At 37.9% G+C, this 13,890-nt stretch overlaps 1 protein-coding gene across 6 annotated transcripts in view; it reads right to left on the bottom strand.

The window, feature by feature from the left end:
- slmapa (sarcolemma associated protein a) overlaps window positions 1–13,890 on the bottom strand; it is a 90,409-nt gene that overhangs the window by 36,957 nt on the left and 39,562 nt on the right. For 5 of the 6 annotated variants that reach the window (XM_052101418.1, XM_052101424.1, XM_052101419.1 and 2 more), the window contains 8 exons: window positions 10,991–11,027; window positions 8,798–8,860; window positions 8,517–8,612; window positions 7,598–7,669; window positions 7,385–7,525; window positions 5,946–6,083; window positions 1,646–1,814; window positions 1,446–1,496 (listed from right to left, as the gene is read on the bottom strand). In XM_052101418.1, coding sequence (XP_051957378.1) covers window positions 1,446–1,496; window positions 1,646–1,814; window positions 5,946–6,083; window positions 7,385–7,525; window positions 7,598–7,669; window positions 8,517–8,612; window positions 8,798–8,860; window positions 10,991–11,027 — 767 coding nt within the window. The remainder of the gene's footprint in view (window positions 1–1,445; window positions 1,497–1,645; window positions 1,815–5,945; window positions 6,084–7,384; window positions 7,526–7,597; window positions 7,670–8,516; window positions 8,613–8,797; window positions 8,861–10,990; window positions 11,028–13,890) is intronic. The other variant, XM_052101420.1, reaches the window with a different exon arrangement.

The following is a 13,890-nucleotide window of genomic DNA, read 5'->3' as shown; positions in this document are numbered from 1 at the left end:
CTGAGCGGACGGAGCGAGCGGAGCGGAATCTTCAGAAAGGAGCTCTGTACCCGGTGGGGTCTTCTGCTGTTGTAGCCCATCCGCCTCAAGGTTGTGCGTGTTGTGGCTTCACAAACGCTTTGCTGCATACCTCGGTTGTAACGAGTGGTTATTTCAGGCAAAGTTGCTCTTCTATCAGCTTGAATCAGTCGGCCCATTCTCCTCTGACCTCTAGCATCAACAAGGCATTTTCGCCCACAGGACTGCCGCATACTGGATGTTTTTCCCTTTTCACACCATTCTTTGTAAACCCTTGAAATGGTTGTGCGTGAAATGGTTGTACTTGCCCCAGTAACTGAGCAGATTGTGAAATACTCAGACCGGCCCGTCTGGCACCAACAACCATGCCACGCTCAAAATTGCTTAAATCACCTTTCTTTCCCATTCTGACATTCAGTTTGGAGTTCAGGAGATTGTCTTGACCAGGACCACACCCCTAAATGCATTGAAGCAACTGCCATGTGATTGGTTGATTAGATAATTGCATTAATGAGAAATTTAACAGGTGTTCCTAATAATCCTTTAGGTGAGTGTATATATATATATATATATATATATATATATATATATATATATATATATATATATATATATATATATATATATAGCATTTTAGTTCAAGTTGGTCACATTAATAATATTGGGCAAATATTGCATGAAAGTATGCCTTATTATGCCTCGTTATAACTGCATATTAGTGCTTTGCCATGCCTGTGGAAATTGAGTTTTAGTCATCAATAAACCAGTTTATAACACCTTAACAAAGGGATGTTTAAATGTTACAATGAAATTTAGGACCAAAAGTTATTACATTTACACAATGTTTATTACATTTTAAAGACCAAATCTTATTACATTTAGGACTATTTATAACATTTGTACCCTCTACAAACCCTGCTATTCTGATTCCATCAAGCTTGTTCTAATCCATTCAAGAATTTCCTTATCTGTGACAGATACATGCAGTGCTGAATTTGGCCAAAACAAGGCATGTCCTCACAGCACCTGTGATGCCTAAAATGCTGTCTAGGTAAGCAGCTCACTAGGCTTTGGAAAGAATCTAGTCGAAGTAGCTAAACAACATCTTTCTGGCACTAAAACTGCAAGGAAACTTAACATACAACACTTTCAACTACCCTTAACCTGATTCCCAAAGAACAAATGGCATGTTAAATAAGTTTGTTAGACTGTAAACAAAGGTGCAAATCTGAACGCACATGCTGAGAGAACAAGACGGCCTTTGAGACAGAAAAGGTAATAACAGAAGCAAAGCTAAACAGACAAAAATAAAGAGCAGAACAAAAAGTGAAAAACAGGCAACCAAAGGGGAGCTCCCTTGCTGAATAAGCCAGAGTTGATGCAAGGTAAGTAGAAGACACTAACAGACTCATGCGTCTTCAACTCACCTAGACTGTTGTTTTCTTTTATGCTTTTCTCCTGCAGCTGTTCTAACCGCACTGGAAAACGACAACGAGAACATGTGGGATGACCACAAATAAAAAAGATCTCTACATACTGATAGATGTTCCTCAACCTTTTTACCTTGAAATGATCTCCTTCAAAAGTGTCTCAAACACTGCAACAGAAAGACAGTTCAAAATGTTACCTTGCAGGGCTGTCAGTCTCTCGTTCGTGAAGTCGTTGTCCGCCTGTAGGGCTTCGATTCGGGCCTGAAGCTCTTGTTCCTTCTCTTCCATTTCTTCAATCCTCAACTGTAGTTCTTTCTTCTCATTCAGTCCTTTCTGAGTGAGCTCCTCGTGTGTGCCCTCTGCCAACTAAACAAGATTTAGAAAACTCATGTGTCAAGACAACTGTGTCAGAGAAAACAGTTTAACTGTTTACAAGGAACACGGCATGCTAACAACAATGTTAATATAGAAATCTTCAGCTTTCTGGAGAAGACAGAAATATGTGCTTGACTCTACATTGTGAGGGACTAGGGCTGCACAATTAGGACAAAAATCATAGTTTATTATGTTAAATTTGAAATTGTACTCACAGTTAATTATGATTAATAGTTTAAACTAAAATAAATTTAGTTTAGGGCAAATGCATGGCATTTATTTATTTAGGCTACACATCACAACAAGCCAAAAATGGTTCATGTGAGACATACAACATGCATTAGACTGCGCTAAACTCACTCTTACAGCCATTCGGAATCTGCACACGCCTAATCGGCACATAAATGCAAAAAAAAGTCTGACTGTGTCTGGGCCTAGTTTAATCTCTAAACACAGATTCCTCTTTGCAGTTCTCTGCACAAAGGACATGTTTCTGATTAATCACAATTAATTTAGTAACTGTAGTAGCCTATACATAAAGGGATTTTTGTAACTGATCCTTTTCACTATTAGTTAATTGTGAAAAACAAAATTCAAATCTTGATTTAGGCTGCAACAAACGATTATTTTCATTTTTCCAACGAGTAGTGGTGAAGCGCAAAGTGCAACGTTTTTCTATAGCCAAGTGCACTACATTCTATGGCAATAATTTCACGCCGTGGAAAGAAATGTCATCAAAATTAACAGATAAACATTATAACAACCTCAACCTTCGAGCACCAATATATTACACAAGCGTAACTACTGTATTTGCACAACAACAGGTTAAAAGGCAAATTCTGGGAAATGACAAAAAAGATTTAAAAGACTTTTGGTGGTAGTGTGTGAATGGTAGGGATGGGCAATTGTACTCGAGTACTCGAACGTGACAGCAACCATCGATCATAAAAACAATGATCGTGTGAGTTTAAAAAAGACATTTCTCTTTTTTCTGATTGGTTATAGCTAAATGTTGGGCGGCATCTTGAGCTCTGATTGGTTAGCGTTGCCAGAGCATGCGGTCCAAAGCCCAGACCGAAGAACAGAGAGGAACATGGCTTCAAAGTTGCGTAGCGATGTCTGGCTTCACTTCGACAAAATAGATGAAAATACAGTTCAATGCAAGATGTGCAGCGCCAAGCTGTCACACAAATCTACCACAAGTACAATGCGTTATCATCTAGTATTTGTACATAAAATGTCTTGCGATACCAGAGAGGCAACTCAGACGAGCATTTCATCTTTTACCGTCAGACAGAAATGCAACGCAGCCAGAGCTGAAAAGATTACACAACTAGTCACCGAAATGGTAGCGAAAGATTTGCTGCCCATTAGTTTCGTCGAAGGAGAAGGGTTTAAAGATTTGATGCATTACGTTGAGCCCCAGTATAACGTCCCATCGCGCAAAACAGTCACGGGAAGAATAGATGCTCTATATGAAAAGACTGCTTCTTCACTGAAAGACAGACTGTCAAAGATAGCGAAGATGGCTATCACAACGGACTCATGGACCTCGCTGACCACGGAATCCTATATAACACTAACTTGCCATTACATTGCTGAATGGGAAATACATAGTTCAGTGTTAGAGACGCGCAGTTTTGGCGAACGACACACCGCTGTGAACATAGCCAACTACCTTAAAGATGCAACAGAACAGTGGCTGTCAAGCTCGGAGAAGGTAATTGCGTGTGTTCATGATAACGCTAGTAACATGGTTTTGGCAAATCGAGATCTTTGGGAATCAGTACCCTGCTTCGCACACACCCTGCAGCTAGCCATAAACGAAGGATTCAGCGTTGCTTCTGTAAAAAGCATGATAGCTGCCAGCAGCCGGTTGGTGGCACATTTTCACCACAGCACAGTAGCTACAGCGGCACTTCGTCTGAAACAACAACAGCAGAAAGTACCCGAACACAAACTTATCCAGTACTGTCGCACGCGGTGGAATTCTGTCTGTGATATGTTCGAGCGTCTTTTGGAACAGAGATGGACTGTGTGCGCTGTTCTGTCAGATCGCAATATTACAAAACTTGCAGATGCGAAGACACTTGACTTGAACGATGAGCACTGGCAGATTGTAGAAGAACTGATACCTGTTCTTCAGTCTCTGAAGTGCGCCACAACAACAATGTGCAGTGAGACGCATGTTTGCGTTTCGATGGTCTATCCGATCACACATAGCCTCATCAATAAACACCTAAACACACAGACCGATGAGTCTCCAAGAGTGTCGGAGTTCAAGACAGCCGTGGCAGAATCTCTGAAACGGCGCATAGTCACTGTTGCCGAGGATGCTGAGAAAGTTGCTCTACCTCTGATTGCGGCAACATTGGATCCAAGACACAAACATCTGAGGTTTCTTGAGACAGAGCTTCGAGAGAGGGTAAAGGAGAATCTGAAACAGCTTTATGACACAGTTACAAATTCTGTCACACCCATTCAAAGTGACTCTCAGCCTGATCGAGCAGCAATTACGGCGCTCGACACACTTTTTGGTGAGGATTACGGCGTGAGTGATTTTTGTTCGCGTGACACCGAAATCGAAAGCTACTTCAGTGAGCCATGCATCTCTGTAAACCAGGATCCTTTACTTTGGTGGAAGGTAAATGGGAATCGGTTTACAAAGCTAAGCATCCTTGCCCAGTGGTACTTAGCTGTTCCTGCGACATCGGTTCCAGCGGAGCGCGTTTTTTCCACCGCCGGCCTAATTGTGAATAGACTCCGCACACGCCTCTCACCTGTGCACGTAGACCGACTTCTCTTTTTGAACAAAAATATGTAGGCTGTAGCCTATGTTTAAGTTTCATCAGTCGTGGTAAATATACAGGATGTTTTTGTTTTTTAGTTTTATAAATCATTCCATCTCTGTTTTATTTACCATTAGCAGTCGTTTGGTTAAATTGTTAAACCTTTTTTCTTTAGCTTTGAAAATAAAAACTAAGCTGTTCCTTTTTGTTGTTGTTTTAAAAGCACAGTTGAAATCTGCTAAAGTATTATTGAAGACAACGTTTTATTTAAAAATCACAGTTGAATAAAGTAGCCTAAAAGCATTCCTGTGTGTTCATTTTTAAATCACATTTGGTAATAAAAACACAGAGACAAGTAATATTAAATAAATTAGAAGCCATATATAAAACAATATATAATAAAACAAATGTATCGGCTCTACTTTAACTTACAATAACGGGCGCAGAATTAAGGTAGTATTACAGAAATACGATGAAAAACAACACTTGTCATAGTTTTTATCTTTTGATGAAAATATCCTTTAAATTTGATTCATAATTCATCAATAATCATCGTTTGTTGTTCAGTAATTTAAGTCAGTTTTACTCTGACTAAAATGTCGTAATTTTAGTCTATATATAGGCGATGTCAGCAATCACTTAATAAAGTAGATGAAAGTACTGTAATGTAATCAGCAATATACATAACATTGAGAACACCATAGAATGTTGTGAATTATTTTTGCTTTGCTTGCCCGTGTTTCAGCGCACTGTTAGAAGAGCGCATCCACAACGGATTTACACTCTCCGGCTATAGCACGTAACTGCATTTGCATCCTTTTGTGTAGATACAAGTTGTAATGTTACGTTTATGTTGTGTATCTAGTATGTCTGATTAATCTCATAGGATGTGTCATAGAAGGGGCTTCAGTTTACTAGTGTTCATTTATTCTTCAGCTTCACCTCATGCAGCTATTCTATTTCAGATGTTTCTTTTTCGATAACATTGATGCGGCATAAGCAGTGTTATTTTTTATAGTCATATGTTCATGTTTTCAAAGACATTTTTCATGTCAATATTTGTCAACATGAATTTTCGTAACAATCTTAAAATATTTTCATTATCTCCATGACGGACACGCCCCCCGCACACGCCCCGCCCCCAAGTACTCGAGTACTCGTTTTTTGAGACATATCAATGATCGAAATAAGAAATAGACAAAAATGCCCATCCCTAGTGAATGGTATCAATATATAAAATATTGACAGATGCAATGCATTTACTGAAAGTGAATCCAGCCATTTAATACAAATATGACAGGTTTCATGTGTGCAAGTGAATAAATAGACATGCCTTAATCTTTTCTGTAAGATCCTTGATTTCACTGACAGCTCCGTTGTATTTGTTGGAGAGTTCTCGGAGCTCCTCTTGTGTGTTCTCATTCATCTCTCTCAGGTGTGTGCACTCATCCTCTGTGTTACTCAAACTCCTCTGAAAAACAAAAACAGAGATGACTGGGGGGGGGAGAAAGGTTTCAAACAAACAAATGGGTCCCGCCCTAAAAATGTAATTGACACATTTTAAAATTCTGCTATATTGTAAAACAAAAACACCTGTCTATGCAAATCATGTGTTTGGATAGTTTGGGTTTGTATTATAATTGCTATAAACTCCGGGATCTCCATTTATGGTTAACCATGATTACAGTATATGTTGATTCTTGAGCAATAAACCTCTGAATTACATATTTCTATGCCCAATGTCACATTTTAAATGCAACATTTTTAGCATACTGGGAACCTGCTTGGCAACGATTATTAGAAATAAATGCACTGTTAGCCGACAGGTTTTATCATATCTGAAATAACTTTTGTTCCTCCATTTTTCTCAATGGCCGTCACGATTTTGATTCGATAATCAAGTCATCTCAATTGAAGTGAGGGCATGCAAGGAAAATACAACTATATGGAAACGTGCCCTATTAGCACATACATTGTGTCTGCAACTTCATATCTTGTGAATAACAATAAACCTTTTTCTACATCAACCTAAATAACTTAATTATAAAGCATTGTAACGGAGCCAAGTCTCATCATTTCAAAATAAGAGACACTTGTGTGTTTTGGGCTCATTCATCCTTGTGTAACCCTGCGTCCACATGCATGGACATTGTATTTTGTCTTCACTATAAGCAAAGCATAATTTAAATGAATTAAAAAAATTAAAAAAAATGAATAATGTTCACATGACTCCAGACCATAATTTATATGGTTAACTTCTGCTGTCACGTGACACAACAGCATGCCATCGATTTCCTTGAAGCACTCCTACAGACGCAGCTCCAACAAAAGTGCCTCTGGTTAGAAATATCTTTGTTTTTTGTTGGTTGTAAAGAGCAGCGGTCCTACTTTTGTTTGATATACTTCTTTATATGCTGTTCATATTTCACACATCAGCTCAGATTTTTCTTTTTGCCATTAATGGGATTTTGGTTGGGTTAGGCTTATTTTAAACAATAAAATAAATCTGGGATTTTATTCATTTTGGACACTTGTAGCCTCTATGTCTGTGCCCTTACAATAAATAAAGACTGGAATTTTTTTTTTTTTTTTACATTAAATCAAATTTAAAAACTATCGGCTGATGAATCTGTTATCGACCTTATCGACCTTTTCCACCACCCCAGTTATTGGTATTGGCAAAATCCACTATCAGTCAACATCTTCTTTCCCCAATTCCACAGCACTTTTATTTTGAGATCATTATTATATGCATGTTATGATGTATTTTACCTCCACTTCGGACAGCTTCCTGACCACCTCGATCTTCTCCTGAAGGACCCGCCTCAGGGACTCTTTGGCTGTTGTCTCATAATTGTGTTTGTCCTCTGTTAAGGCGACAAGCTCCTTGCGGATACTGTCTTCTGTTTGGTTCTGAGGAGACAGAATCCATGAAGCAACAGGAAGGATTTCTGTGTTCACATTCATACAAATCATGGGTCTTACTTTTGAATATGCTTGCAACTGATTCCCCATCACCTCCAATCTGGAGAGTAACCGGTCCTCATCGATTAAAGCCTGTAAAAAAAAGAAAGAGTGTGCACATTATTTACTCAAAACAATATGCCAAATATAACAAATTTAGGGCAATAGATTAAGTTGTCTTTTAAAAACAAACACTCAGCAGCAGCACTTCCGGGATCTTCTCACCACAGAGAACAAATGCTTTCAATGGCCGCTTCGTTCAAATTGAGACAAAAATTCCAAGAAGTTCTGTTTGTGGAGATGAAATACTTTGATGTTGTTGTAAGATTTCTACATCTATATCAACTATATCTTATATATTGTTTTATGGCCTGTAGATCAACTGGTAGAGCATGGTGCTTGCAACACCAAGATCATGGGTTCGATTCCCAGGGAACACAAAAAAAAAGGATAAAAATGTATTCCTTGAAAGCACTGTAAGTTGCTTTGGATAAAAGCATCTGCCAAATGCATAAATGTAAATTGATTTAGTTGGAATATTTATTTATTGTATGCGGACCAATAACTTGCACAGTTAAGACGCATACTATTTTATTTTTATATGCCATGTTTCTCAGGCTTTAGAAGTGTGTTAAACAGAAAGATGCCCATTCAGCAACTGTTACATGAACAGCAAAATCATACAGGCCAATTTAATCAAGTTAAAATAGTTTTGTAGATAGTTCAGAAGGAACCAACATACATTTCTTCAAAATATTCCACAAATATTTGACTAATTAAAAGACATTGCATATAATGCTTTAGACATTATTCAAATGTCAGATAATTTATAAAAAGCTGCTGCTCTGAGGAACCCAAAGGCACGGCTGCCTACGGTGTGTTGTCAGGGTAATTTTATCTACACTGAATAATTAATAATTGTCTCTTTAATGTGATGTACCTGCCAGCTGTTTTCTGATGCTTCCTGTGTGCTGGCCAGCAGCCTCTGAAGAGTGGCCAACTTCTGCTCCAACATCTGCTCTCTGTGTAAGGCCTCCTGAAGGACACAAATGGAGCATTATAATAAAGGGATAGCTCTCCCCAAAATGAACATTCGGTCACTTGATGTATTATTAACATTTTATACATCAAAGATATTTGCTTATAAGCATCTCAACATGCATTTTGTTTGGATCTGGACAAGACTCCTAATGGCCAGTAGAGGTCAGTGTTGCTACATACCTGCAGGTACTGGGAGAGCTGAAACAGTTCCTGAGAATACATAGTGGGTGTATTTGCAGACACCTGCACACAAGGACAAACACAATAGAAAAGAGACATCAGACAACCACATATCTGCATGATTCAATGAATTGCTTTTAATCAAGCATCTTTTCTTGTGTTGTCCTTGATATATTTGAATCAATACAATCAACTAATGTTAAAAGGAGAAATCAAAGACCTTCAAATGAAAGTAAACTTCTGAAATGGCAAGAATGAAAAGAAAACTGATAAATAATCTAATAAATGGGGCCTTTTTTGTGAAATTGAATTGCCTCATTCAAAGAAGTTGTAAACAAAACAGAACTGTCTAAATGGTGAAATTATGGCTAATATCATCTGAAATTTTGTTTCTTTTACTGAATCCATATGAGGTGGACTCTCTCACAGTAGAAAGAGAACTTTCCATATTGACAGCGTCAGATGATCGGTCAGATATAGACACAATGTAACCAAATGTTCACAGGCTAGATTACGTGTATGGACATGACATTAACAGGTCTGCATTTCTGGTGTCAAAGAGTCATGAAACCCCAAAACACATTTTTTAGATGTTATCTGATATGTACAGGTTGCACATCATTGAAAACAAGGACAGAAGTTACTGGGCCTCATTCATGAAACTTTAGTAAATTAGAAAATTTGCACATAAAATGGACCTTCGAAAACATAAACCTTTAAAGACAGATGTTCATCGATGGTATACGCTTCAGTTGAAGCCATCTATCTGCGTTATTTCAACGTCATTGTTTAAAAACGTGTTTGATGGCAGAATTCATGGTAAACGACTACATTACCCATGGTCCAGCAGAGAAAGATCCACCAATCAGAGAACTGTAGCCAATGAAACTCGCAAAACATGCCTAGGATCGACCCCCCACTCCCCTGATGCACTGTGAATGATGGAATCGAGTCGATGTCTCTTCACCCTTAAACTACTTACCTATTTGTACATATCAGAATATTTAGCAATAAATGTAAAATAAATAGTTTCTATACTTACAATCAACAACCTCAAATCAATAGTTTTATATATTACCATCATTTTTTATTCAATGACATCAGTCTGTGCCCTCATAAAAGATGGTAAGTACAGTCTTCTACCTTTTAAACACTTTTTTGCCTCAAATTTTTTAATGATTTTAATGTGGTTCACCTTGGAGCTGGATGGTTTGATTCATGCTTTACAACTTTTTAATGAAGGATTTTATGAAAAGTCTATGGGGAAAAATACTTCTGGGACAAGGCGACTGAAAAAGTGGGCAGCACTCTGAAAGCACTCATATCAGATGCGCACATATAGCGCACACACATAAGACACCTGTCAGGCAGTCAAACAGCATGCGGGAGCCGAAAGGAGGAAATAAAAAGTGATCTTAAAGATTCTAGTTATTTGTGTAATTTCTCATTTCTACTCTGAACTGCTTTTGGCCTGTTTAAATCATTACAGGTGATCATTACGTCTTGAGATCAACGTAATGATCACCCATGGCATAGAGTAAAAAAAATCGATTTTGTGAATTTAAGAATCGATATTGGAATTGTTCCAATATCGATTTGTTGGAATTGTTGGAATGAAGATTCACGATTAATCAGAAAAAAGCATTTCTTTTTTTTTAAGCCAAGCCATATAATTTCAATATAAAAATAAAAAGGGCAAGACAAGCCAGAAATTTCAAAGAATGATGTCAGATTATAGTATTAGCAATGCTTGCTTTGGTATCTTTGCCATTTTATTTGGGTATTTTTATTTTTTTAATAATGGTGGCTAATTTCAAGTTACCACAGTTTTAGTTTTACCTACGTAATTTGTTGAAAACTACAGCTACCATTGTAAATAATTGCAAGTGGTACAATTGTATGGTCCATGACAAGTTCACAGCAAAGAACAGAGCAAACACAGATGGCTGTCATGTGGATGATGTCATACAAATGCTGTATACATTAACTGAAAGGAAATAGTCATGCGATTGCCAAGTTAACAAAGCTGCTCTGAAACCCCACAGGAATTGTCAAATCTGATTTAATGTGCTGTTTTAAATTCAAAACAACTATATCTGAAGGAACAAAATGAAAATGATATTCATCCTTGATTGTGCACTCATTCAGTTATGAACATGTATGAAAACAAAACCAAGTTTGTTTCTTTTTTACCTTATCAATAGCTAGTGGTAGTGGTGCTGGAACAGAACTGTAAAGAAAGAGAGAGAGAGAGAGAGAGAGAGAGAGAGAGGAGAGAGAGAGAGAGAGAGAGAGATTGTTAATGATTTATAGAGAGTTTCACACAGATCTACTGATCCAGAGCGATTCACAGGCATGTGAGGAAAATATTTGCTAGTAGACACGCTCGATCAACAGATTCAACTTTGCACCATGTTAATCTTTTACAGTAGTGCAGATAAGTAAATAGTTAGATTCATTATTATTATTTAGATATTATGCATAATATTGAAATAAATTGCTCATCCATTAATAGCTTTATCTAATGTCTGCTGACTGATTTGCGCTACATCACTCAAGCCAGTTCTTCAGTTGGCAGACGTGCACTTAATCCCAGTTTCCTGTGTTTAAATGACATAACTAGGCTGTGGGTTTAAAAGAACAGAGGTGATACCTGCAGACTTTGAGCCCCTGAGAGAAACCAGGCAGAAATAGAATATGAAATACTTTGTCACTGGGAATTTGTGTAATAATAGGCATAACAGATAACTATAGAAATTGTAAACTGGAAGCGGAGAGATTTGGGACTTGAATTGTGGCTGTTGTTTGACTCTGAAATGGATGTCTTCCACTGCATGAAATTTAAAAACCAAATAAACTCAAGAACTACATTATACACAAGTGAAAAAGCTGACAGGGTTCAATGGGGGAGGGGACACCAACAAGCACCACAAAAGCATTGTTATCGGTATGTATATAAAAAAAAATACAAAATAATTTATGAACGCATGCTTTCAACCACTCTTAAGTCCTTTAAGTGTAATTTTCAAGTATCTTTCTTGCATCTTTCAGTTTGTTGGAGACAAAAGTAACATTTACTAAATTGTAATGTTTATTTTGATCATTGGAAAGCCATTGCACACTATTTCAAAAGATAAAAATAGTGTAGAAATAAATTGCACTGAAAGCAATTTAAATGATAGGTCTAAATTTGCATGACACTTAATACAGTATAATAACATTATATTGGCCTTCTTTTATAAGCATAACAACAGATATAATGATAATAGAAATATGATATGTTCTTATTAAACAGATTTCTTAAGACATCTGTGAGTAAGTGACCCTGCAGTTTAAAACTAAAATAGGCCTAAATAATTAAAATATGCTTAACAAAGGAGATTAGAGTCAGTGTGCAATAAGTGATTCTCTCTCTTCCTCCTCCTCTTCTTCCTTTCTTCAATGGCTGCTTCAAATCAGATTGCAGGCTACTGGAGCTTACATGGCAGTAACAAATTGCATGATGCATAATGGCAGTACATGGCTAAAAGTACACAGTGCCTAGAAGTCTAACCAGATGATTAATATTTAGATTGGTCTATGAGTAGTTTAATACGGATGCCAGAAATGTTAATAATGTTTTGTGCGCATCTGTTCATTTTCCAGCCAAAAAAACAAAACTTTAGGCTACTTGAGTCCCTTATTATTGACATCACCTGCATTCACATAGGGCTTACGATAATCTTTTTCATATTGTTCGATATCGATATTTATTTACATATTGCACTTTCTTTTATTATTTCAAAGTTGACGGAAGAAAAGAAAAAATATATTCTAAACAGTCAAAATAGTCTCTACAAAACTGCACAGGGGGTCCAGAGACGGCCAAAGCAGTGGGGTCTGCGGGATCTTTTACCAATTTTACCGTCTTTTACCATTTATCAATTGAAAATGAATGTTAAAAGATCATCTGTTCTGAAGCATATAGTGACAGCAGTCCAGTATTTGTTGGAATATTTTAACATTAAAATGAAATATTTTTTATATTTCTTTAGATTCAGATACCCAAGTATGTTGCATAGAAGCCCTTGTGACTGTGGAATGATGCTGAATGGGGGTTCAGGGGTGTCCCGAGAGAACATTTTGAAAACCTTTTTTAAATTTTTTATTTAAGAAACATTTGTATATTTTCATTAAAGTGAGAGACTAGTCTACCATCTAGTCATTTTAGTCTTTGCTTAACCATTCCAGGGATTAAGGTCTGGAGACTGGCTAGGCCACTCCAGGACCTTAATGTTCTTCTTCTTGAGCCACTCCTTTGTTGCCTTGGCCGTGTGTTTTGGGTCATTGTCATGCTGGAATACCCATTCACGATTTTCAATGCCCTGGCTGAGGGAAGGAGGTTCTCACCCAAGATTTGATGGTACATGGCCCCGTCCATCGTCCCTTTGATACGATGAAGTTGTCCTGTCGCCTTAGCAGAAAAACACCCCAAAGCATAATGTTTCCACCTCCATGTTTGACGGTGGGGATGCTGTTCTTGGGGTCATAGGCAGCATTCCTCCTCCTCAAAACAAGGCGAGTTGAGTTGATGCCAAAGAGCTTGATTTCGGTCTCATCTGACCACAATCCTTTCACCCAGTTCATTGGCAAACTTTAGATGGGCCTGTACATGTGCTTTCTTGAGCAGGGGGACCTTGCGGGCGCTAGCGGATTTCAGTCCTTCACGGCGTAGTGTGTTACCAATTGTTTTCTTGGTGACTATGGTTCCAGCTGCCTTGAGATCATTGACAAGATCCTCCAGTGGAGTTCTGGGCTGATTCCTCACTGTTCTCATGATCATTGCAACTCCACGTGGTGAGATCTTTTGCATGGAGCGCCAGACCGAGGGAGATTGACTGTACTTTTGCGTTTCTTCCATTTGCGAATAATCGCACCAACTGTTGTCACCTTCTCACCAAGCTGCTTGGCAATGGTCTTGTAGCCCATTCCAGCCTTGTGTAGATCTACAATCTTGTTCCTGACATCCTTGGACAGCTCTTTGGTCTTGGCCATGGTGGAGAGTTTGAAATCTGATTGATTGCTTCTGTGAACAGGTGTCTTTTATACAGGTA

This window comes from Xyrauchen texanus, chromosome 32 (assembly GCF_025860055.1).
Source record: "Xyrauchen texanus isolate HMW12.3.18 chromosome 32, RBS_HiC_50CHRs, whole genome shotgun sequence".
In the NCBI taxonomy this organism is placed as follows: Eukaryota; Metazoa; Chordata; class Actinopteri; order Cypriniformes; family Catostomidae; genus Xyrauchen; species Xyrauchen texanus.
This window is presented reverse-complemented; position numbering and strand designations above follow the sequence as displayed.